Source organism: Manacus candei, unplaced genomic scaffold (genome assembly GCF_025592945.1).
Source record: "Manacus candei isolate 608988 ecotype Guabito, Panama unplaced genomic scaffold, ASM2559294v1 h1tg000014l, whole genome shotgun sequence".
Taxonomy (NCBI): domain Eukaryota; kingdom Metazoa; phylum Chordata; class Aves; order Passeriformes; family Pipridae; genus Manacus; species Manacus candei.
This window is the reverse complement of record NW_026138062.1, coordinates 2,969,271-2,994,942: the sequence shown is the minus strand read 5'-3', so window position 1 is coordinate 2,994,942 and position 25,672 is coordinate 2,969,271. Positions and strand designations below refer to the sequence as shown.

The window sequence follows — 25,672 nt, the reverse complement described above, 5'->3', positions numbered from 1 at the left end:
AAAACACATATTGCTTAAATATGTGTGTCTGTGTGAGCACTTCCAAATATTAAAATGGACTTGTTGTAAAATAGAATAAGAGCATTGGGAGCCAGCCATCAAAGCAGTTGAAAGTCTGGCCAGTCTACTGGAGGAGCCAGTGAGTCCAAGTTAGCTGCTGGGAAAAGCACAGGATGTGAACCTTAAACAAAAATTCCCAAAGCAACATGCAGACCACTGACACTCCATAACATGGACTACAGCACTCTGTTAAGCAGCAAAATTTAGTCTTCCATACCATAAATTCGAGGGATGTTACAGGTATATTAAGACTAACACTAATCCATTAGCTTCAAGTGATGGAGCACATAGAGAAAGGCAGAAGAGACGCGGGATCAAGTTTTGTTAACGTGCAACTGTGAGCCACATTCTTAAACCACTTCCATTAGTTTTTACACCACAAGTTTTATTGCTGTTGCTTATTCCAAAGGTCATTTGCCATTATCCGTTTACCTGAGTGGACACTTCTAATATTAATTAAAGACATAACAGGAGTTAAATGGGTAGTTAACAGGCACATAAAGCATTACATTACAGTGCACGTCCAAGTTACTGCCACATGGAACACAGACAGCATTTTAATCTGAACACTGCCAGAGCTTTGCTCCCATTATCTGTACAAAAGTACAAAAGAATTTAAGGCACATGTGACCTGCTGCTTTGAAGTAACAGTAAGGCTAGAGAGATCATGCAGAAAGGTTGTCTTCAATTTCTTGCCAAGACTTGTTTCTTTCATGCTATAAAATTGAAATGCAGTATAAAAATACTTTTCACAGGTCCAATAGTTCCAAGTCTAATTTCAATATTCTAATGCTATAATATTTAAGATTGAGGTACATTAAGAGTGCAAATTCTGCTGGAGTTTCTTCAGGATACCACATACAGTACAAGAGAGAGACTAATCTTTTGCTATTGCTTGCCAAGAGAGGCTCCATTTTAAGTTAAAACAGGTTTTCTTAAAGTCTCCCACAAGACATTATCCAGAAGAGTTATTACTGCTACCCAAATTCCTCTTACTGCAGGGAGAGTGAATGGGATTTCATAATTTAAGAACACTCCTTGAATACAGCTTCTACATTTTAGAATCAGCTTCAGCTTCCTTTTCACGGTCATCTTGATCCTTTTTAGCTTTCTTTTCTTCCTCATCAAATTGGGCTTCAATCTCATTTGGATCAACATAGGTATAAAAGGTAGCCATGACAGCAAAAATGATGCAAACTACGAACAGCAAGGCAGCAAACAGCACATACTCTGCCCACTGTAAAAAAAAAAAAAAAAAAAAAGCACAAATTATCCACCAATATTCATTCCTCAAGAGTATTGGGCCATTATTTTAGTGTTTGCAAGAAGAGAATTCAGAACGTGAAACTGAGTGTGCCTAACAAGTATCATATGGCTTACAGGACTAAGTATATTAGATGTATATAATTGCATATTAAAGCAACTGAGAATTGAAATTCTTTCAGTAGTTCTGTCTTCACTGAAAAGACAAAAGTTCTGTGAATGCTGAAAAGTTCAATAATATCTTTTTCCTGAAGGAACTGGAAATTGAATGAAAAGGAAACTCAGCACCTCCTTTTGGTCAGGTAATCTCAATCTAAACCAGGTTGGCAGTGATTCTGCTTCCACTTAGGCCAGCAGTTAAAAGTTTCTACTGACCACAAATGTGGGCAGAGACCAAAACCAAAAACTCTGGTTTCAAAGTACAACCTCCACCTGAAAAGCCTCAACACCTGTTTCATGCTCTTTCTGGTTAATCTAGCGAAACCGTGACTGCCAGACCTGTTTCAGAGACAGGCTTTTCCCTCTCTCAGACTTTTTGATCCATTAGGGAGTGGCACTAATAGCAAGTCTTGTACAGGTGTTCTTTACCAGGAAAACCACAGCTTTCATGCCTCAAAGAATGAGGTCTGAAACCAATGGATCCAGAAGGGATGTGGCAGGACTGTGGTATGCAGGTGAGGGCTCATTAAGAATTAACAGAAATTTGATAGGTTTTAATTCCATTAGTCCAGAATTTCAGCTAAAATGGTCACAGACTTTCTACACCGTGAGAAGAAATTCACTGCAGAGATACTAGAGACTGCTGCTGGCAAGCAAAGGACGCTGACAGCAAGAGTTAAGGATGGTAAACAAGAGATAAGTGGTAGAAGCCTCTACTGAAGAACTATTTGTTCAAGTTCAAAACTAGTTTTTACCTAAATAAGTTATAAAGATTCATAACTGTGTTATTTATATTCTCAAATGAGATTACTCAGTCAAGAACTAGTTCTACAACTGACTGGTACACTCCTGTAGCCAACACTAACCTCTCATATTCCAGTTTGAAATGCCAATCCACCATAATGCGGATGTTAAAAAGTTGTGGTTGAGGGTTATCTGCCGTGACTCCCCTCTGGATTGGAACTGCTTTCTCACAGTGTAATATAATAGCACACTTATTGCTTGCGTGCTTACCTGCTTGCTGAGTTTGGATGCTCCAGCTACAATAAGGACAATTATGTTACCAACAGCCACAGTCAGCAGCCATCCTGCCTGCAGCACTGACTTCATATTAGATGGGGCCTGTAAAAGACAGACATTTAAGTTTCAGGCAAACAATGCTATGACTTATTTTCTGATGTTTACTGCATTTTTTACCATACAACAAACACTGGTTCTCTGCAGGGGAGGAAGAGGATTTCTTGATTTTGTTGATTTTGGTGGTGGTTGGGATTCTTTTGGTTGTGTTTGATTTTTTTTAAATTATAAATTGCTAGAGAACTAAATAGGTCTGGAGAAGGCTTTGAGGAGCAAGAGATCACTAGTATGCTAACTATAACACCTTTAACTTTACTGAGTAACTAATAGGCACATTTTACACCTTGGAAACACATGGTACACCTGAAATGAAGAAACTGAGTGCATCATCATCTAGCAAGCCACATCTTAAAATGTTCCCATCACTGCAGCTTCTAGACTCAGAATTAAGGGAAGAAATACACACAGCTAATAAACTGGAGTCAGAAGACAAAGGAATTTTAAAAGTATAACTAAATTGCTGCTAAAGGCTGTATGGATTAAATTGGTGTGGAGATAAGGCATCAGTATTTCCTTATTTTATATTTGAGTGCTCTCCAGTTCGGTTTTACAGCAGCAGTACAGTTCCTCTTATTTTCAATGAAAGTCATATGTGAGGAGGAAATTTGAGTACTGGTGGTTGTCTTCAAATTATATAATTCAGCATAGCTTCATGTAAAACACTGAATCCTAGTGAACCAGGGCCAACTTGCATCAGTTTATACAGTCCTGCTAAAGAGCTCTAAAGAATATAATTGATCAAAGCAGCAGTACAGAACCACCACTTAAAAACAACAGATCAAAGATCTTGATTTTTATCTGGATTCTTAACACAAGAATAGCAAAACCTACCTGTGAGTATGAAAATTCCAGCCCAGTGACAGAGAAGACTACTTCTCCACATGTAAGAAGAAAATACTGAGGGATCTGCCACGCCATATGGACTGAACTGGGTGGAATATCTTCAAAATATGTTATATTAAGAATGCCTTGAGTACACTGGAAATCAAAATAGCACGTTAGGAACAGTAATAAAAAGTAAATAAAAGTAATAAAAAGTCTGCACACTAAAGACACTTTAAGTAGTTCTATAATCATATACAAAGTTCTGGGTAAATAAAAAGTATTGCATATGAAGAGCTGCATACCTAGTTATAAAGTATAGGTATTTACAGTAGATTTCATGCAAATCCATAGTATCTAATGGGGCTAAAGATTTAAGGCTATTAGTGATGAACATGAATTCTTGCATTACGTCATTATCATACCCATCATTATTTTTATAGTTAGCAATGGTTTTATGTTCCATTTAACACACCAGAATTATATCATATGTATGATTAGAAGCAAGAGGGATAATTCTACAAGTGCTTTTTAATTAAAGTATACAACATGGAAAGTAATTCTATATTGTCCATCAAACAACACTGGCAACTCACGTCATCGATTGAAATGGTATAGGCACTGCCAAATCCAAATTTCTTTGATAAAACTGAACAAGTTTCACTCTTAATGGCATATCGCCTGAAAAAGAAAACAGTTCAAACCATAGGTATAGTCAATTGTATCTATTTTATATATATATAAAAAGAAAATGTTCTATGCCCTTTTCCCAAGGACAAGCATGTCTAAGATTAAATTAGGATAAAGAAAAATGCTTACGAGTGTCCTCCTGGAATGGTGGTGTAATTACTGGCACTAAGAGGAGGCAGCACTGCAACAGTCTCGTCATCCAGAGTAATGTCAACAGTAGAAACATCACTATTTATGAACCTTTAAAATGCAAGAGTGATTAAACACTAAGCAAAATATACATAAGTCAAAGAATACAGGTTTTACTTTCAATAGTATACTGGCAGCACAACAAGGATCAAGTCTTCCCATTTAATATTTTTCTTAGGAGAACATCAAAAGCAAGCCACTACTACAACCAGTAGAAAATTCATCAGCAAATGGAAAATGTAGGAAAAAAAGGAGAGAAGCAGGAGAATATTTGTTATTCAAGTCTAAAAAGAAGGTATAGACACATAGTCTGTGCAGTTCATCAATAAAAAAGTCTAGGCAATGGAGTGAAATACGTTTCTGATTTTAGCTAAATTAAACCCAAAGCAGATGTGCAAGATAGCTTAAACGAATCATGCCTCGGAAGTTCTTACACACCCTAAACATCAAATGAAGTATCCAGCAAGAGGCGAGCTCCTACAGTATAGAAAACTATATTAAACAAGAAGAGTCCACCCATATATTGAAGAGATAGTCACACTACTGTCAAAATTTAGAAGCAAAACAAACTCTACCTGATGAGATTTTGTCCTTCTTCTGGTTTTGATGTAACATTGTCCAATATCTGGTGGAATAGACCATTATCAAAATACTTCATTGGCCTCAGTGAAGAGCTTTAATATGCATTATTGTATGGCAGTGGGCAATTAACAGAGACTTCAGAGCAAGATTCCAGACCTTCCACTTTAGGAACCTACTACAATACAGGTTTACTAGAAAACTCATATGACCACACATCTAAATCTTGGGGAAAGGGTAATCATCAAGGTAAATAAAAATTTTTTTTATTTTTTTTTTAAACAACATCCTGGTCTGCTCTCTACAGCTCACCAGTCTTACTGGTACAGCAAAGACAAGGAGAGACAGAAAACAAGACAAAATAAAAAGCTACTCAGAGCTTGTCCTCTCAGCTTCACACAGTCCACATATTTAGCTATCAAAACATCAATGTATATTTTAAGAATTAAGCAGACTTACCAAATTAGAAACACTGTCTGTTCCAAGCAATTGAAACGCGTAAGTGTAACGTTTTCCCTCTTGCAGGCCCTCCAAAAGATGAGTTTCGTTTAGTGATCCAGAAGTTATGTTTAATTGCAGCTCAGAAGCTTTAAATATCATGTAGTCTGTCTACAAAGACAAACAAATTGCTATGAATTTCTGTGCAACTGCATACTTGTCTACAGCTTTGAGGGAATGTTATGGACTCAGGGGTGTCAGAAGTTTATACATGTGCTACTTCTGAAGTGCCAGAGATCATAAGCATCCCCTAACTTTCAGTTTTGTTCCATTGGATCACTATTCTTTTATTAATTTAATTTGTTACACAAGCTTCAAAGTCACATGGGCTTTCCACAAACATTATGGAATAGCTGTTATATTTTCCTGTGTATTTCTTGCTCCATATAAATCAGGCTTACCACAACCACCAGAAAAAAATTCTGCTTAGCTACAGAGGCAGCACTATCATAAGATGAAGCATTTTCCAAATAGCAACACGTAAAAGATGCAAATGCAAACTTCATCTTTATGGTTTCAGCGTAACAGAAGTGACATGTTTAAAATATTCTAAACATGATTAATCAACATAAAATACTTAAAACATTAATAGACAGAGTATGCCCTTCATTTTCAGGTATAAACCATGATTATATCCATTCCTTGTCAGTATACACTTTGGGTGCCCTTATCTTCTCCTTCTCTGTTTCCATTTGGAGGAGGATGGAGTAGGATTTCTCCTCTTATATAGAAAAAGGACCTCAGACTACCAGAGATCACACTTCTAACATCCCTTATCAAAAAGATCCATCAGCTCCATCACATTTTGCTGTCAACAGAGCTACCAATGCTGTGTTGTATTAGAACCTGAAGCTTAACATGTGATGTAACCACAGAAAAAGCTCCTTGTTCAAGTAAGCCATCCCTTACAGCAATAGCAGTGACTTACTAGAGCTGAATGGACTTTTACTGAAGGAAGGAGCGTTCTTGCTGTTAAGAAATGGAACCTTTTTAATGAGAGTGAAGTTTTCAGCTAGTTTAAAGTCACTGATAAGTTTATGAATGTTTCTTGAAAGAAACCTCTACTCTTGTCAAAACAAACCAGCCTGTCAAAATATCAACGTAGTTACCATTTCTTCATTCGCTGTGTTTTCAGTAACAATTCATTGCACAATACAAAAAAAAAGAAATAGTTAAAATTACTAGAAGAAAAAAAAAACAGGAAAAAAAATACCAATTTTGAACCATTAGTTAAGAATGACTGACTTACTCCATTAGATTTTTCTTAACTTGCTGTTCCTCATCTGCCCTTACTTACCGCCTCCTTAGGTGCTACATGCACACTCTGAAGTTGAGGTTGAAACTGAGCTGTTACAGGAACATTACCTAGGTTCATTAATCTGATTTGTGTTTGTCCAGCTGCAGGGAAAACTGGAGAAGTTTTCTACAGGACAGAAAAAAAGTAAAATCAGTGCCCTAAGTCACATGGAAAAATTACTATAATTACTGTGATCTTTATTATTTCATGTTGAACATTTGCCTTACAATCTACAGTTGTCTGAGGGATGCAACACAAATAACAGGTTTTGTTACTAGTCTCACAAGTTGCCTTAGGAAAGAAGTCTCTCATCCACAACAATGCCTCCATGGCCAGATGTGGTTCTTCTTTTATCACATGCTGCATCATGCTGGCACTACCAAGGCCACTCTGTAGTTCAAGGAATGAGCTTTTCCCACATCCTGTTTTTTTTTATTATGCTAATCACAGTATTGCAATATTCTTTAACATCCTTCTACTTCTGTGCTTGTATGCTTGGTTCCAAATTTGGACTCTTAGTGCATTTCCCTACTAAAAACACTTTGTTCTGTATTAACAACCAAATATTAATAGTAAATACTCGCATGGGGCTGAACTTACATCTATTTGCACTTGCACAAGGGCAGCAGCAACAAAAGCCATAGAGGCAAGGAACATACCAACAGTCATCTTCTTCAGGGGCCTAGTACAACAACAAAAGACAAGTGAGTTTTAAGAGAAGTGTGAATTCAAAGCTTCAGAAGTGTTTTTTTCTTTCCACCTTTGGAAATTCAAATGGCCACAAGTAGCACATTATCACCATTTGAAGGGCTGATATTATTACAGAAAGTGTTCTGCTTAGCTAGGTATGTCTCAATTTATAGTTACACTTTCAGGAAATATGTCTTTTCTGCAGCATCTTAGTATAAACTGTTACTCTGCATCTGCTGGGCTCAAATACTGATTGAACATAGTTATTAGGTTTCTGAAAAAGTCTGTTTTGCAGGAAGAAAAACCTGAATCTAATACAGTTGTTAGTTTTACAACAAAGAGAAAGGTAGATATGCCTTTAAAAGAGTAACAATGTGTGTCCATATCATATGTTTAAATAATACTGAACAAAAGAAGTGAGAGGAATTTTTTGAATTAGAAGACATCTACTTATATTCAGTTAAGCTGTAAGGGTAAATTTAAAGTAGCCATTTTATTCATGGCATCATTTGTCCAATGTAGAGTGTTCATAAATGAATGACAGTTTCCAGCACATCACACACCCTTGATTCTTCCAAACTGTATGGAAAAACAACATCACACCTTAGCTCCGTGAAAACTGTTTTAAGAACTGTATTCTCTTCTGCCTCTCCAAGCTCTCTTGCAGTGCTAGCCACTTCATTACTAACTTTAAAAATAACATGTAATGCCCACTGAAGATCCAGCTAGAGGTATTCAGTGAGCCAGACTCCTCACTGGGACGGAAGAGGAAACACATCTTCAGGTAGTTTTAAGCCCAAAACATGACACATAGTAAGAATATATGTTGTATTTCTACGTCATATTCTTGAGGAAGGAGAGGGGGTAGACATAGGGAATGTGGAAAACAGTAAAGAGCATCTCCTGCAATCGGAAGGTTTTGCCCTTAACTGGAAAATATTGTTACTTTACTATTAGATTCTACTCTGTGGTGCCTCTACACACCACTTGCAATACCCAATATTTTTTTATATTTTAATTTCTTTTAAATATTAACCCATTTTGAATACCCTACCGTTACATTAGGGCTGGAAGAGCCATTTAAACAAACCACTAAAACGAGCTTCTGTTGAAGTCAGGTAGTTACATCAACTTACGTAAAATTGATCTTGCATTTCTTGATTAAAGGATAAATCAAAGAATCTACAACTGGGACCATTATAATAATCAGGATTGGATTCACAATCTGTAGAAGATGAACACAAGAAGAGGAAAAAAATTAAGTATTTTTCAAAGTAATTTTTTTTTTAAATGAAGGTCAATATGTAAATAATCTTTCAGAAGAAATCAGCAGATAGAAGATTAAATGTACCTGCATTTGGTCTGGTTGAACAGCAATACCCTGGTGAAGGAAAAATAAATAGTTTTTAATATTATGACAACAAGTAAGTGGTCTGAAAAGTGTTACTTAAAAAAAAACACAACAGGAATAAAAATTAACTTACAAAATCCCCATTCATTGCTGTGGCTTGCAGTGTCCATCTTGATCCCTTAATAAAAGAAGAGAAAATTAGATGTCATAGTAAATCAATCTTCCAAAGTTCCTCTTGAATTGTTTTCATAAGTAAAGTGTTGGGGAAAACATGCAATACAACAAAAAAATTAAAGCTAGCTTTGGGAGTATTCTTATTCTGCAACATAAACATTTGAACAAAGCAATCCTCGTGGTCCATTTAATTTCATTTACTTGTTTTGTGAAATAGAGTGGAAAATAATTTAGATGCAGAAATTAGGTGGAGAGATGGCAGGGACATCCTGTGCAGAGCACTGCCACGTGCTATGCATAGAAGGCACCAATGCACCTGTGTGCCACCTGCTTGAGCTTGAGCAGCCCACACCTCCAATACATCCATCCTTCCTTCACACAGCCCAGCAGAGTGTGCAGACAAGCCAGGGCTCAACCTGCCCTGAGCCCTCTGCCTCAAAAACCTGCCAATAGCTGGGTTAAGTGGGGTTGACTTTCAGTCTGATCCTAGGGTGAGACAAGAATGCTTATTGCTGCATCTGTGCTGCACGCCTTTAACCACCTGCAATGTACCACTGTCCAAGATATGAGTTATTATTTATGTAATGAGTATTTAGCTCTGAATTTCATAGCAGAACTACCTAATTGTAACAGGTTACACGGATCATTACAGCTCACAGGTAGTAAAGCAGCAGGGTAGGGAATCTGGACTGAACTTCCTACCCATCTGCTTTCAAGCCTAGACATTCTCTCAGATGTCCTCCTAAATTCATACTTCCGTGCATAACTATGAAAGTTGCTTTCATGAGTCTTGAGCACTCAGTTCACCAAATGAATGGGAGTTATAGGCTTATACTTCTGCTTGAGGAACCCTGGAAGTTCATACAGACTGGGGAATGAGATGCTGAAAAGCAGTGCCATGGAAAGGGACCTGTGGGTCCTGGTTGATGGCAAGTTGAATATGAGTCAGCAGTGCCAGGAGGGCCAACCGTGTCCTGGGGGGCATCAGGCAAAGTGTCGCCAGCCAGTTGAGGGAGGGGATTGTCCCGCTCTGCTCTGCACTGGTGCATCCTCACCTTGAATATTGTGTGCAGTTTGGGGCATCAAAATACAGAAAGATATTAAGGTGTTAGAGAGCATCCAAAGGAGGGCAATGAAGGTGGTGAAGGGCCTTGAGGGGAAGCCACAGGAGGAGTGGCTGAGGTCACTTGATGTGTTCAGCCTGGAGGAGACTAAGGGGAAACCTCATTGCAGTTACAATTTCTTCGTGAGGGAGAGAAGAGGAGCAGGCACTGATCTCTTCTCTGTGGTGACCAGTGACAGGACCCAAGGGAATGGCCTGAAGGTGTGTCACAGGAGGTTTAGGTTGGATATTAGAAAAAGGTTCTTCACTCAGTGGGTGAAGAGGGCACTGCAAGAGGTTCCCCAGGGAAGTCTTCATGGCACCAAGCCTGAAAGTTCAAGAAGAATTTGGACAATACTCTCAGGCATGTGATATGACTCTTGGGGATGGTCCTGTGCAGGAGTTGGACTCAATGATCCTTGTGGGTCCCTTCCAACTTGGCATATTCTGTGATTCTGCATTTATAACAGGGTGCAAGTGATTATGCAAACTGGAATCCAGATCATTTAAGCCCTGATTCTCGACATCATTTGCACTAGGACACTAAATTTCATCTCACAACTGACAATGGAAGAAACATTAGAACTAAGAAAAATTTAAACTACTGTTTCACCCCCTGAGTCCGGGTCTGATACAAAATTTGGAGAGGCCTCAGTCACTGAAGCAGTCCTGGGCATGTTCAGATAAACTGAGATTATGCTGACTGCAGAACATCCTGTAGTAGCAGGACTCAGTAACTACCATTTTGCATTAAAACCGGGTTAAAGAATTTGTTTTCTACCCTCTCATACACACCTTTTATGTCTGGTGACCTCAGAGTACATAGAGTGATAGCGTACAGCTCTAATTAACAAGCCAAACAATTTCTACTTTACCTGCTGGTCAAAAAGTGCCCAGAACATGGGGAGAGGGATGTAAAGGAAAAGCACCTTCAACACCATCTTAGTCTGAGCAATCAGTCGTTTCTGCAGCAAATAAGAATTACACAGGAGGAATTGGTTAAAAAAAAAAAAAAAGAAAAAGAAAAAGAAAAAGACAATTGCAGACTGCTATTCACAGCAGAGCAACAGGCAAAGACTCATCATGTAATGTTTACCCACATACTAAACTTCCCATGTTGTGGGTACTTCTGATTATTTCTGTTAAAATAATACAAAGTTTGATCATGGATGTGGGAAGAGCTGTGTGTGTGGAAGGTGACACTGATATCAGAGACCTGGTCTTTTTTGCATGTATACTGATGGCAGCATGAGATTCATCACTTAGTGCTGCATTATTTTTTTAGGAAGGAGGCATTTGAATGACAGGCAAGTGAGGAATTTCACATATGAACAAACCATATAGGCAAAAGGAAAATGGAAGTGACAGGCTAAGGTTTGTGCTGCCATTGACAACTGGGCAAAGCAGATCGGAGGCAAGCGACATGGTTGGGGTCTATGGGATGTCAGGCTTTGAGAGTCATGGTTACAAATTATACTGAGGCCAGAGGGGATGCAGTGTTTACCCACTTCAACTGAAAATCCAAATCATAATTCATAACTTTCATCCCAAGACAAGGATTATGGCCCTGTGCATTAACCATGACAGGCAGCAGCACCATTGCCATTTTTCCCCTCTGCAGTCATTAAACCAGCATATTGTGTTTGAAGGCAGTTTATCAAGAGAAACAAAAACTTGACAAAGATAACGCTTGCTAGTTTCCTAATCGGAAACTTATAAGTGTTTGTATTTGTTTGGCAAGGGAAAGTATTTTCTTCATCTCCCTTGAATTTCCCTGGACAGCCTATGATTACAGAGAGCATTGACTCACACATCTCTGCTCTCCCCCACAGGAGCTGAGGTGATAACCTGCAACCCCAGGGGAGATCAGTAGCTACTAAATGATCAAGAGGCCCAAAACTATTTGTCCAGTGCTTGAGGCAATGGCTCAGAGCAGACAGAGAGAATCTGAGGATCAGGGGATATCACAGCAGAAGAGGCTTACACAGGACTTACATCATACTTCTCACTCGCCCAGTCCAGCCAGTGTTCTCTCTTGGGGAACTGCTTGCTGCGATGCCGAAACCGGTTTCTGATGGCAAACTGAGGAGAGACAGAATTGTTTAATGGCACTACAAATATTTATAAATGCAATGAGCTGTTTTGTCATTAAAGATTATGCTCCCACTTCTAGTGTTTAGAGGGTGCTAAAGGTTACTTCTGTTAACTGCTCCAATCATCTATAGGAATATTGCATTTAAGGCCTCACACTGCATGCATATCCAGTGGAGTGTGCACTTGGGATTAGGTGAACCAAACATCTGAGAGTAGTCTCTCTCAGTGTAGGTTGATGTTGGGAGCTTGAAGACCTGTCTTCTTCAGACTTACTTAGGTACAACAATAAGTAGAGCAGTGTCATATGCACAGATTTTCAGTGCTGAATGGCTGTAAGAGTACATTTCAGTATAAGAAGCTGCATCTTGTGGATATGCCTCACACTCTGATATTGAATCTACACAAATATAGTCCCAAAGAACTCCCAAGATTTTCCACATGGAATAATATGCAAGGCAGAGGTGGGTCTTAGGAGCAGCACTCTAAGCAATGGCCAGTCACCTGTAGAGATTTAGTTTTGACAGTGCTTACAAGATAAGCAATGGGCTAGACTATAACAAGCTGGTAGGGCTGCACAGAGAATGAAGCAGCCCATAAATGAAAAAATCCCCTGATTTCAAAGTTGAGGCACTGCAAAAATCTATTGCAAATCTACTCGTGCAGGTTCCACTCCCTTCCTTGCACGCTCACACTGATATGTAACCCCCAACTTCCTTAATGCAGTGGGGATCAATATACCTCTGCATTGTAAATAACATTCTTTTAATAAGCAATAAATACTTGCTGATAAAATGTACTGATAGCTCTGCTCTTGACTTAGGTCAAGGCATGTTTATCTTTTACTACAGGGCTGCAGAAAGGTGTGCAAATGTGTAGGAAATGATTCCCAGAAGCTGGGATAAGCTTTTACATACCACTGACATCTTACTTTGTTTCCTTTATGTATAAATTCACTTGTATAATTTATGTATAAATCAAGATATACTTAATAAAAGGGCAGTCTAAACCTGGAGGTGTCAGCAACGAAAGAAAAGTTAAAAAAAAAAAAAATCCTTAGAACCTTTCCTTATATTATGACAGATTTCTGATCTAGGAATGTTTACAGAACAGTTTTAAAAATTGCTGCCAGGGATTTGGGGAATAAAAGCAGTACTTACTCCAACGCATTTGCAAACTTGAAGCATTATATTTCCTTCAGGTTTAACTTTCTTGTACATTCTGCTTCCAGCTACAAACACGACTACAACATGCAAACGGAAACCAAAAGCAACTCAGAATTATATTAAAATAGTGGTAAATAATCTGGTATGGAAACTGTAACAGTTAAGGAGTTAGATGAGGGTGGAAATAAGTCTCCTAACGAGCAATGAATTGGCCTATTCTCATGCTATCATACAGTAAAATAAATCAAATTAATACCAGCAGATTGCTTCTATTTAAGACAAAAAACTAAATCTGGAAACTCTTAAGGTAAGTGCTCAGTGGGAGGTCAGCTTGATTGAGGGATGGTCAAAACTAGGACCACTTGGGACCTTGGCTCTGGCCTTGTTGTACAGGCTCCTTTTTAGGAGTTCAGGATGCTGCAGCTCACATCATACAGGGACTTGAAGCTCTGTCTGAACTGCAGGACTCACCAAGGTGTCCTTTACTCCCATGCCCAGGGCACATTCCTCAGCCTCACCCTATCACGTGCAGGGCAGGACACAGGCAAGCCCCCAGAGCCATCGTGCAGCTCGGGCTGAGCGCACAGGCAAGGTGAGGTCACTGGTAGCTGGGTGGGCTCCTGGTCAGGACCATGAAGGACCAGGACCAGGAGGGTTACTGTGGTACATAATGGCACCCCCCAGTTTCTTGGTCTTTGTGATGTAGCAGTCAGGCTCAGGGAGTGACCTGTAGCACAGCTAATAAAAATGCAGGTGTTTGAGAAATAATGACATACCAAGTACAGGATTTCTCCAGTGCAGGGACAATTATACAGTTTGCATTACTGGACTAGAGATAACTTCCAAAACACATTTTCTGAGAATTTTCACACTTCATTCAAAGGATCTATTTATATATCCCAGTAGTCCAAGAAATATAGACTGTAGTTTACAGAATATTTAGAATTCAAAGGTATATTCATGCCTCTCCCCAGCCCCATCAGTCTCTCCTGGTACATCATTCTCTTCTGGAAAAGCGAGTGTTTCAGTTTAATTCCACCCACGAAAAAAGTTTTAGTTAAAAATTGCAGAAATATTCAGGTCTTAGTAGAGGTATTACCTGGAAATTTCGATCACTTTTCCATTATGAAATCATTATCATCTAATCACTGAAGTAGCAAGATGGCAACAGAACCACTTACTCAAGGCGACAGCCATCAGGACAGCAGGAACTCCAAAAGCGAGCGGGTAACATCGTTGTTTGGTATGAATGCCACATTCTGTAGCTGAAATACAAAGTAACATTAGATTAAAGTCCCAGTCAGCACTACTGATGTTTTACGTATGATTTCTGTACTTCACGTCCATTGTTAACTCATGGGGGGACAACAAACCTCTCTGCTGACATCCACAGAACTGATGATCAGCATCCAACTTAAATAATTCCCTTTTCAACAATGAAAGGTATCACAGAATGGTTGAGGTTGGAAGGGACCTCTGGAAGAGAGTTTGATCGGGGGGGGAAAAAAAAAGCTAGCTTGCAGTTAACTAATGTCTTGATTTAGCTGTATTAGCCTTTTGGTTAAACTTTTACAGTACGTGGCAGTTTATCACCTCCCTCAGCTGAATTTGTCTTTTTTTTTTTTTCCCAAGGTAGTTTTCACCCTTAATCAGCAAGGAAGTAAAGTGCATGTTGTGCCTTACGCATCTCTAGTTCCTTTTTGGGAAAGGACAGAATTTGCATTAAGCAAACATCTCAAACACTTCTACACAGCCTTCCAGTCAAGAAATCCAAAGGCCAGGATTTCACCCCAGTGCTTCAGGGTTATTCCAGAACTCACATGCCGTTTCCTTTTTTTTGAGAAAAGAAGCCTTCCTCAAACTCCTGCCAAGCACATCCATACAGCACCATCTGTGTAAGCTTGCCACAGAATTCCATATGCATATAGATTAGCAAACTGTTTGCATTTTGTTTAGGGTCATGCTACTCTTTATAAGTAGAAGAGAAAATAACTTTCTTGTTTAACAATATGAAAAGTTATTTACCTTGTCATATGGATAAATGGGTTACTACGTGTATTGATGCTTCTGTACTTAGCATGGGCACATTTCAGAGTAGCCTTCACTTCCAGAGGAGAGGGCTCTCCCCACTTCCCTTTCCAGCAAACAGTACAACTCTTTCTAGTGTGATGGCTTTAAAGGTATTGGAAGAGGTGACACATTTGTACCTTCACAGAATTAAAACATGCATTAAGGCATACAAGTTGTCAGCTCCACCATGTCTCTTTGGATCTAGTATTTCTGATCCTAAAGGCAATTCAGGTCTCAGATTGGCTTGTTTTTGACAGTACCTTGCCTGTGAGAAGTTGAATGACACACTGAAAACCATTTGCTAGATAACTCCAGTGTGTCAGAGAACATAACTTTAATTTAAACCTAACTAGACTGCAATCCAACACTCAACCTTTTCTGATGTTTAACTGTTTATAAACAAATATGTGGCCTTACCTCTGAGACTTGGGGTGATTATAGTAGATATGAGACTTCCAGCATTAATGGCTATATAAAAAAGAGAGAAGAAGGTACTTCTTTGTTTTTCCTACAGTAAAAACAGAAAGATGTTTAGAAAGGCTTAGCCAGAACCACATTGATGAGCCTAGATTGTTAAATTAGCAAGTCTATTTTCACATTTCAAGACAAATAGTTCAGTATCTCCTTCTTCAGCTACTCAGGAAACACTGCAGTAATGCATATGTCTAAACACGTACATTATTAGAGTATTACAATAGTAAAACATTATTAGAGTATTAAAATTCCTGTATAACTGAAAATCTGAAAGACACTGTTACCTGATCGTCTTCAAACTGATCTCCACCAAACGCTGACACACAAGGTTTGATCCCACCAGTACCAAGCGCAATGAGGATCAAGCCAATCATGGACAGAGCACTGAAGCAAAGGAGAAAAGAGAAAAAGGGAAAAAAAATCACGTTATTTTCTTTCTTAAAGCATAAATACTAGACTGATTGAAAGACAGTTGAAATTCAAGGTGTAAGTTGTCCTGTTCATCAGCCTGGAAAAAAAACCCCATGTACAAGGCAACTCACATGTGCAATGGTACATTATCGGGAGAGCCATCCTGGTTGTGATCCGACAGGTCATTTATGGAACCCACAGACAAGACTGCCTGTCCAATCGTATAGACAATGGACAGGGAGACAATGGTCCTGTTGTAAAGAGAGGAGATACATTTCTTTTTAGATATGTTAATACAATTACACACACACAATGCACACAGACAATGCAGATTACATAGATAAAGCAGACTTTTGCTTATTTCAAAGATGCTTAGTAAAGAAGCAGATACAGATACGACAGATACAATAAGGACTGACCTTCTCAAAAGCTACTGTAAAAATTTGTCCCCACACCACTGCCACAGTATTCTATTCTATTATTATTATTATTTTAGGTAGCCTTGTTTAATTAAACAAGGCAAGATGACAAATGGATTCTATAGATATCATCAGCTCATGGGAGATATTTAAATATCTTCAGTGGTTGCCTTTTTAATAACCAACTCAAGAATGCCATTATTATAATTTGCATACAGTGAAGTTTAAATGGACTACTCTGCAACACAAATATGCAATTTACACTGATTTTAATATCACTAAACGTTTTCTATGTTACTTTATATTCTAGTTGCAGGAATAAAAGAAGAAAAAAATTATAAATCTACTTTAATCATGGAAATTACACCAAAATAGTTTTGTGAACAACAACTCTATTCTCCCACTTGGCTGTGTGTGAACATCTTTACACTCAGATTAGAGTAAGAGCAGCACTGAAGAGCACAGGTTGCAGGCTTTCAGCCTGACTTCCTCTACCAGGAGGTGCCTAGGAGGGTAATGCTGCAGAATCACCAGCCTGCCTTTAGGGTCCAGTCCTCCTTTCTGTATGTAAAAACACACTCCATTTTAATTTTTTTGGACCTTAAGCATGTGAGTGTAGTTTAATCCATGTTCATTTGGTTCCTTGGGTGAGCCTCCATTCAACAGGCACAGATCCAGTTCCCCAGTTTGGAGGAAAAGTAGGAGAAATATGATGCAATGATAGGAAAGTATTTAAAAACTCAGTTTGCAGGAGAAGCAGTCCCAAACCCAGTGCAACTCATAAGAATCAAAGTCAGGCTCCAAGACCGAGGAGAATCCAACTCTATTTGACATAGGCCAGAGATCCTCACATCAAGCTTGGAGTAGCACCCTGATACAAGAGGGACACAGACAAATTCTTCTTACTTTACAACAAAGTTTCTCTGGCTTAAAATTCTCTTCCCTGTAGCAGAGGAAAGATCTATGAACTGGGGGAACAGTCAATCTGCTGTTAAGTGATATTCAACAGATAACGTAGAATGTTTTTTTAAACAGCACTTCAATTCCATTACTTTAGTTGCCTAACAGCTTGGGAGAAAGTATACAATTGAGGTTAAACAAGTACCAAAGGAGAAGGGATGCAAGATCTGCAAAGCTTCATCCTGATAAAATAAGTAGAAGCCAAAATGGATTTTAAAAAAATAAACTATACCATCTAAACAAGCAAGTACACAACATATTTAGGCTGCAATCTGCAACATATCTAGCTACTTGCAGTGAGTTTACACTGCTCAGACCAGCTCCATGGAGCACACAGGGCAGTTGTCACAGTCCTGGGCTTCCCAGGGCTGTCAGCACAGCAGAAGGTGGTGCAGCTGACTGCACAGCACAGACAGCTTCATCTCTCATCTCTGGGAGACCTTTGACAAGCCAGCTAACATTCATGGTTCATGACCTTCCATAAAATCTTTATTGTGCTTTTTTTCAGGCAAAGTAAACACTATTAGAATCAAGACATTAGTAAAGGAGAGCAAGATAAGGCTGTTGGAAATAATCTGGCTACCTTTCAAAGAACTGCAGTGGTACCTCCTGAACAATTAGCACACAGGTAAAAAACACAGAATACATGATTTAAAGACAGACTTGCTACTCAGTAAGAACTCTCACTGAACTGTCAATTCTGAAATCATATAGTATTTTAAAACTTAGTTTAAGTCCCAGTTAATTCACTATTTCATTGGCCACCTACCATAGGTAAAGAGGCTGTCCAATGTAATTATAATCTCCAGTATCTATTTTCACAGCTTGGTGAATACTTTCCTTAGTTTAGCTTGCATTTTGTTTATGTGAGAGGAAAAACATGCAGTATGCTGGGAAAGCATGCTACTACCCTTAACTGATTAGCAGAACTGCAACATTTCTTAATTAACAGTGCAATTTCAAGTTTGAGCTCAATCAATTAAAACCTCAAGTTTTGGTCAAATAAAACAAACTATCCTGGAGCAGTCAACACCAGCTCTGAAGGTGTTCAGAGCTGCTGTTTTAGGTGATGGTTTATGTAACACTGATTTCAGGTGAGCTCTCAAGATTTTTTTGGTTTTTTTCTGAGGAAGCACTCACATAAACTTTCCCAGCCAAGAGTCCGCAATGATTGCTCCAAGGATAGGTGTCAAGTAACACAGGGCAACAAACGTGTGGTAGATGGCTGTGGCCAAATTGTCATCCCAGTGCAGGAAAAACTTGAAATACAAAACGAGCACAGCTGTAGGAAGAACAACAAAACAATGGGTTACAAACCAAAGTCAGGGCTGGGTAACATGTGGTCAGCACAAGGAGACACAGTACATACCTCGCATGCCATAGTAGGAGAACCGCTCGCAGAACTCATTGACGACGATGAAGAGGATGCTCAGAGGGAAGCCAGAGCAGAGGGACTGGAGGCAAGAGACAGTGTGAGGTCAGAGCTGTGCAACACAAACTAACACTGCTCACTGCAACCCACAGCTTGAGCAAGGTTAATATGAACTCAGTGGAAGTGGGTGGGTACTCAGGGTCAGGAGGCTGCATGGGCTTCTGTGGAAATGACAATGGTTTACCTGAACCAAGAGTCAGTCCTTACTTTCCCCTCTTGGTCCCCAGAGCTCTACACACTGCTCATCTGCCCTTTGCAAGAGATCTTTAGCAATGCTATACCTGACCTTCAAGTGTTGTACCATACGCATTTGAGGTCTCCAGCACCTAACTCTTAGAGTAATCTTAGAGCAATCACTGAACCTTCACCTGCTGCAACAGGCTTGTCAATGGTCAGTCATGTAGCCTGTACCAGAGTTATTGCCATTGAGACAAAGGGAAAAAAAAAATATACATCAGGTACAAATCTGACATTATCAGTAGAACTTGAAGTTTAATTTCTGATCATCTACTTTTCTTAGTGGATGAATACATGATATCATTTCTATTAAAATTAATGGGAATGCAATCTAAACGTAATTCTTCCTTAAAAATCTTTTTTATTGTTTTAATTCTGCCAGTAGCAAAAAACCAGATTTTCAATAAGACTCAGAACATTCCAGAGATAAAACAATTCTTTTCCATGCTTCTTAGGTTTATTTAAAAAAATAGCATTGTTTGGATTGCAAGGGTTCAGGAATTAAACTGATCTGTATTTCATGTGAAACAGGAAAAAGTTAACTTTGCAGATCAGAAGGAAAGAAACCTTACATGGGGACATCCTGCCTGACACAAGTAAATCAGAGAGCCCATGCCTCCAGCAAATCTTCAATGAACAACACAAGACTTTGAGACCTGCATGCTACAATAGGTTTTTTGTGAATACTGCAAAAGAAATGAAAGCGGCAAGAGCCTTGCTGACCTATCTGACTCAGTCATGAGGATGTCTGAGCAGCCTGAACAGTGTTGATTTTTGTTACTAGCAGAACCAAGTATGTAGTGCCCATCCTACCCATGGTTTGATAAGCAGGATTCACTGAAAAAACCCAATGTCAGGCAAGTGCCAGTGGGACTCATCTAGCTTTGGAGCAATCAAAATTTGAGGCATAAATATAAACTTGTCATCCTTGATTTATCACATCCTCCTTGGGCAGAAAGAGGTGTCTCCAAAGGAAGATCATCCACATGTATCCAAAAATTAGTTACTTTCACTTGAAAGTGCCCATTTCCCTCAGCTGAAGAGGGCAGGAGCTCTGCATAACTACTCCCAACTTGGACACAGCTGTTGGTGGAGTTCACAGAGACAAATGCTTCCCACCTTGCCCACACACTATCCCCCTAAGCCATGACAATGTTCATGCTCCTGAGGAGACAGCTGGAGAACCACACTGTGAAGGTTTAGTTCAGCAGCCATGAGATATACTGAAGAGATTTTGGATTTCAGCACATGTTAGGTTAGTCACCGAAACAGTAATCCAGACTGCATGACTTGTTTCTGCCGGTGTAATTGGGAATAGCCTAGCAGGAGAGGAGAGAATGTCTGCTCCTGAGGTGGAACAAAGTCTTCCCCATGTCTGTCCTGCCCACAGAGAGAAAAAAAGACAGAGCAGTCCTGGACCAGGAGCTGGTGGGACCCATTCCCACCAGAATGTCACAAAACCTCACTAAAATCTTTTTGACCATTTTGGGGTTCTCACAAACCTCCTCAGCATTACATCATCATCCTACCCAACACCTTATTGTTTAAGAGGGTGTTACATGCTGGTCTGGGGAGGTTGCAATCCAACAAGGCTGGATTTCTCTTTTAAGCCACTAGTGTTTGTGTGCCTAGTGGAGACATCCTGCATTCACATGGTGGCACAGCAGCCACTGGTGGGCTTTTACTGTCTTCCTCTGAACTGGAAGGGATCTGCATGTCACAGCTGGAGCTGAGTATGAACAGAGGCAGGCAGGAGAAAGCTATTGGTCTTTCCAAAGGTGACAAGCCTTCTGCTTTTCCAAGATGCTACAAGCAAGGAGACTATGCAATTAATCCATGATAATATATGACTTATACTTGTCCTTGTTTTGCACTATTCTGTCCCCTGTTACAGTATACATGTGCACATACACACATCTACCACCAAAACCTTTACTGTTGTAATCCTCACTTGTCAGGAAGCACTGGATCCACCACCAAAGGTTATGTTTTATAATGCCCTCTGTAATTTTGCCCTGCCCTGGGTTTACCAGCACCCCACTGCACACCTTTGACCTTGGCTGCTGAGGAAGCCACTAAGCAGAGGGAAAGTCTGTGGAGTAAAACCTTATAAGAAAAGCAAACACAGAGATAGAGTTGCTGAGACACATGTCATTAGCAGTTCAAAGATTCAAGAGCAAGAACTACCACTGAAAAGTAAGAGTCCTAAAGGAGAGCTGGTGGAGGATGACAACTCAGCCAGAAGAAGGATGGGCTCCAGGGACCAATGCCTGCTCAGTCAGCACAGGCTCTTCAGATTTGTTATCAGGATGGTGAGCACACTTATGCTTAGCTAGAACTTTAAAAACTACAAGGCTGCTTTTGCATCAGTTGGCCAGTAGCTCACTATTTTATACATTTAATGTTATTTTGTGTACTGCTAAAGTTACCAAAACAATGTAACCCAAAGAGAGTCAGTATAGCAACTTTTTATAAGAGAAAACAATACTTACTGACTTTCCCTTACCTCTTCCAGCTGTGAAGAGAAAAAAAAAACCAGAAGTTAATGGAAAGTAGTAATATTCCTTTAAAACCAATGGAAGATTCAAAAAAAGTTCAGCTCAAGATAATGAAATACAAGCACAGTATTTTTCAGGATGAGTAAATGTTCAGTTTACTAAAGGGAGACTTTTCATGGTTATTAGGCAAAACATCACTTGATTGCCTTAGGTTTTTCAGGGTGTGCATAAAGTCACAGGAAATACTCAAAAGGAGTGACAAGACAAAGCATCCCATCCTACTATGACTGCTCACTCCATATCATTTAGGGTGGTGCTAGACCATCCAGCCACTCACAGAAGATGAATCCTGCTTCAATTCGCTCTCAGGGATGCTACCTTGAAGGCAAGTCAATAGTAGGGAATAGACTAAAGATGCTCTGCCACAGATGGAGGTCAAGTCCTGAAAAGGGACAAACTTTCCACAGCTCAGATTTAAAGAGGACTGAATATGCAGTGCAACTGAGTGATCCATGTTAGCAGGCATTCCCACAACCTGAAAATTAACCCAGTAAGACCTGGAAGCACAGGGGGATCCTACTGAGGGCAGGAAGAGCAGACATCTAAAGAGCAGCCCTAAAGTGACTTTCAGCTGATCATGGTAGGCCCACTATCCCTGGTAGCCCTTCAAGCAGTGTCCTGCAGGGCTTGCTTGGCTCAGGGGACAGGCTTGTAGGCTGAGCTTTCACTATGCTAGATAGTCGATGTCAATGTTTCACATAAAACCACAAGTAAACTCATTATCCTTAAGATAAGACAAGTACGAGATGTGAACTTTGAAATCCCTGCTTGTAAACCAAGTATGCCCACAATAGATCTCTATAAGTATCTTTGCCAAAATCGTTATTTAGTCCATAGTTCACAATGGATAAAAACAGCTGACAGCAACACTATAGCGTTTGACACAATACTAACTAAAATAATTTCCAGAAATTATTAAAACTGATTAATCTGATTCTTTCCTTCACTGCTGTGGACAAGTACCTTCACAAGAGAGACAGTAGGTGATTCAAGAATACATTTTCCTAGGGAACAAGTAACATTCTGAAAGTGCTAACACAACAAATTCAGGCCACGTGCAGGCACATGAGTTATTAAAGTTTTTGGCAGTGTCCCTTATACAACCCATGTGAGCAGATACACTGAAGGATACTAAGATGTTAATGATAGATTATCTTCATAGCAAATCCCTGGTTATTTCCATTTGTTGGCCTTTCCAGCTCACCTGTCATATTGCCATTTCTTCCTAACATGTACAGAGAACAACAGTTCGGGCAGCTCCTGTCTGTTAGCTAAGCCTTGGGACAAAAATATTAAGAAACTTGCTGTTGGTTGCATTTTTTCCTTTCCAAATGGTGAAAGTATCACCTCTGTAAGAAACTTTACACAGAGGACATCACAGAGGCATTTTTCTCAGACAACATCGTCTAACTTCCGTGTTTAAGAGACACACTTATTTCTCAATCATTTTGACTTAACCCCTCAATTCTCCTTTTACATAGAGGGTCAGGGAAACTCTCATTGGCATTAAAGCCAACATTTCAACAAAGACACCTAAATTAGCTGAGGATTCCACCATCAGGCAGCTTCAGGTTTCTACCTACAAAAGCACAGAGCACCCAACATTTTGGATCATTTTCAGTGATAAATCTGAGGTTTGCTAGTGCCATTTTGGAGCAGTCCCTTTTTGAGGCAACCCTCAGCACCTCTTATTCTCTCCCCATATAGAATGACAAGCAGAACTCCTCATTCTCTCCACAAAACACTGAAGAGCTCTGCATTTTTCGATATAAACCTCCAAACAGTTGTCCCTTTGTATTCCCTTAGAGATTAAATATTTTTAAGAAATGTAAAGACATAAGCCACTCAGTTCTTGGCTTTAGCACTGCATCTAAGTAATTATTTATCAGTGGGTCACTCTCTCCTTTTCATACTTGCAGGTAAGGTGGGACAGGCTTATGGCTCCAACCCCTTCCCCAGCAGCTCCCACCAGTGTGGTTCCCTGCAGTCAGAGGGATGCAGTGTGATGCTTCAACTCTTGCAGCTCACGCTCCGTGACACAAGATGGAAGTGCATTGCCTTGCTCCATTCAGCAAATCTACCAGATTGAAATACTTCATGTCTGTGGCCAGGCTAAATCTGTACACACCCACACTGTCACTGAGGATGTTTCTAGCTCCAGAGCAAGCCTGCTTTCCTGGTACCTGACTTGTGGCACAGCCAAACCTGTTGCCTCTGCTCTCTGGAGCAGCCTTCCAGCACCTCCATAAGGATGTTGCTACCATCAGGATAAGTAACTCCAAGAGTCCCTGATTCACACTTTGCTATTCCTGAAAAACACTGACATAGAAACCATCCAAGTAAACCAATAATGCAGCAAGCTTGATATCACATGAGCAGACCCAGCTGCATCGCATTTCTCTCTCTTCCCACAGCCATCACCATTTTCACAGTTGGCTGCCCAAGTCAGTGAGACTCCAGTGCCCCCCTGGGCAGCACCATTGCCAGGTTCTGCCTGCTCTTTACTACAGCTGCATGTTCCCAGAATGCAGATTTGCCTGCTGAAGATGCAATGGCACTTTCTCTCTCTTTTTTTTTTTTACATCTCAGCTTCCTTCCCTGTGTAAGACAAGGTTTCTCCAACTCGAGAGCTGCTTGCTAGGAGAGACACACCAATGTGCTCTGACACTGCAGGACCAAGGGTCCAACAAATGGCAATGTAGAGCTACACCACAGAAGAGCACTGTTTGCACATTTACTACTTGGTGTTCCAATTCAGACAAGAATAAACCTTCAGGATTAGTTAGCTAAATGGGCTCTACCCTTATCTGAATGTTCAATCTGTGTCTCAATATATTTAAAAAACACTAGGTCAATCATAGGTAAACAGTCTCAGTAAAAAAGCATTATTTAACATGTGTGAGAAACACCACATGTAACTTGTGCTCAGATCCTAAGCTCCACATGCCTTGAAAGTGTAGGGTAAACCTTACCAGCCAGGGGCTCAGCTCTAAGAGCTCACAAAGGCCAAGGCAACATCACTCGGCTCTTGCTCGGGTTTCAAGGCAGGGTCATGAAAGCCACGACACAGCATTGCCAGAGGGAGAGCTGCCCCAGAGGAAGAGGGATGATAAAAAAGGAAGAGCATCCGAAGGTGTCCTCAGACCTGCACCGAACAGCGGAGCCAGCCCTGGGGGCCCACGGCTCCTTAGCCATGCTGCCAGCTCACAGTCCGGCACGGACAACCGACTCGGAGAGAGGCGGCTTGAGGATCCTCCGGTGCTCATCCCGGGGCGGCATCCCTGCCGCGGCCCCCAGGCCGGGGACCGCTACTGCCGTGCCACCCACCTCCAGGCTGCCCCCACCCTTCCCCGCAGCACATACCCATGTTGCCAGCCCGGTACCAGCGGAACTCTCGGGGCTGGAAAACAAGAGGGAAAGAGGGAAGGAAACTGCTGGGGGCGGCTGGGCTTTAAGGGCGGCGGTGGCGGGGCCCCGCCCGGCCCCGGGCGCTGCGGGGCGGTGCCGCGCAGGTGTCGGGGCGGGAGCAGGGGCGCTTATCGGGGGAGCGGTCCCGGCGCTCACCTGGCCATGACCCGCAGGGCTCGGCCCGGGCTGCGTGAGCGCAGCGGATCGGGGAGCTCGGGCTGCCCGCTGCCCTTCTGGCTGCTAAACGAGGAGTGTCACCTGCTGTCCGGGGCTGTTTTCGCTCTGTGGCCATCAAGGAGCTCCGAGCCAATGCTATAAGGTGAACCGGGCGCTGTGCAATGCCAGCGCCGCACGTTGATCCTTTGATGTCAATTGCGTGATAGAAAACTCAGTAAGCAAGTAAGCGGACTACATGCTGTGTGGAGGGCAGCTTTC

At 40.6% G+C, this 25,672-nt stretch overlaps 1 protein-coding gene across 1 annotated transcript; it reads right to left on the bottom strand.

Moving 5' to 3' along the window:
• Positions 1–424: 424 nt before the first annotated feature.
• SLC15A1 (solute carrier family 15 member 1) lies at positions 425–25,327 on the bottom strand. Its single transcript, XM_051780612.1, has 23 exons — positions 25,193–25,327; positions 21,764–21,786; positions 18,972–19,056; positions 18,743–18,884; positions 16,355–16,474; positions 16,097–16,196; positions 15,756–15,846; positions 14,450–14,533; positions 13,263–13,345; positions 12,007–12,093; positions 10,887–10,976; positions 8,869–8,913; positions 8,736–8,765; positions 8,521–8,609; positions 7,295–7,376; positions 6,695–6,820; positions 5,359–5,508; positions 4,896–4,945; positions 4,261–4,371; positions 4,038–4,122; positions 3,451–3,597; positions 2,497–2,604; positions 425–1,297 (listed from the first exon to the last, which is right to left on the bottom strand). Exons 1-23 carry the CDS (start codon positions 25,194–25,196, stop codon positions 1,112–1,114), a joined length of 2,118 nt encoding a protein of 705 aa, XP_051636572.1. The 5' UTR covers positions 25,197–25,327; the 3' UTR covers positions 425–1,111.
• Positions 25,328–25,672: the final 345 nt, after the last annotated feature.

Excerpts from the sequence above, each read along its gene's own strand:
- SLC15A1 (XM_051780612.1), bottom strand. Across the intron at positions 8,610-8,735 it reads TTCAACCAGACCAAATGCAG|ATTGTGAATCCAATCCTGAT; the intron begins GTACATTTAATC and ends CATCTTCTACAG. Across the intron at positions 5,509-6,694 it reads ATGTAGCACCTAAGGAGGCG|ACAGACTACATGATATTTAA; the intron begins GTAAGTAAGGGC and ends TTGTCTTTGTAG.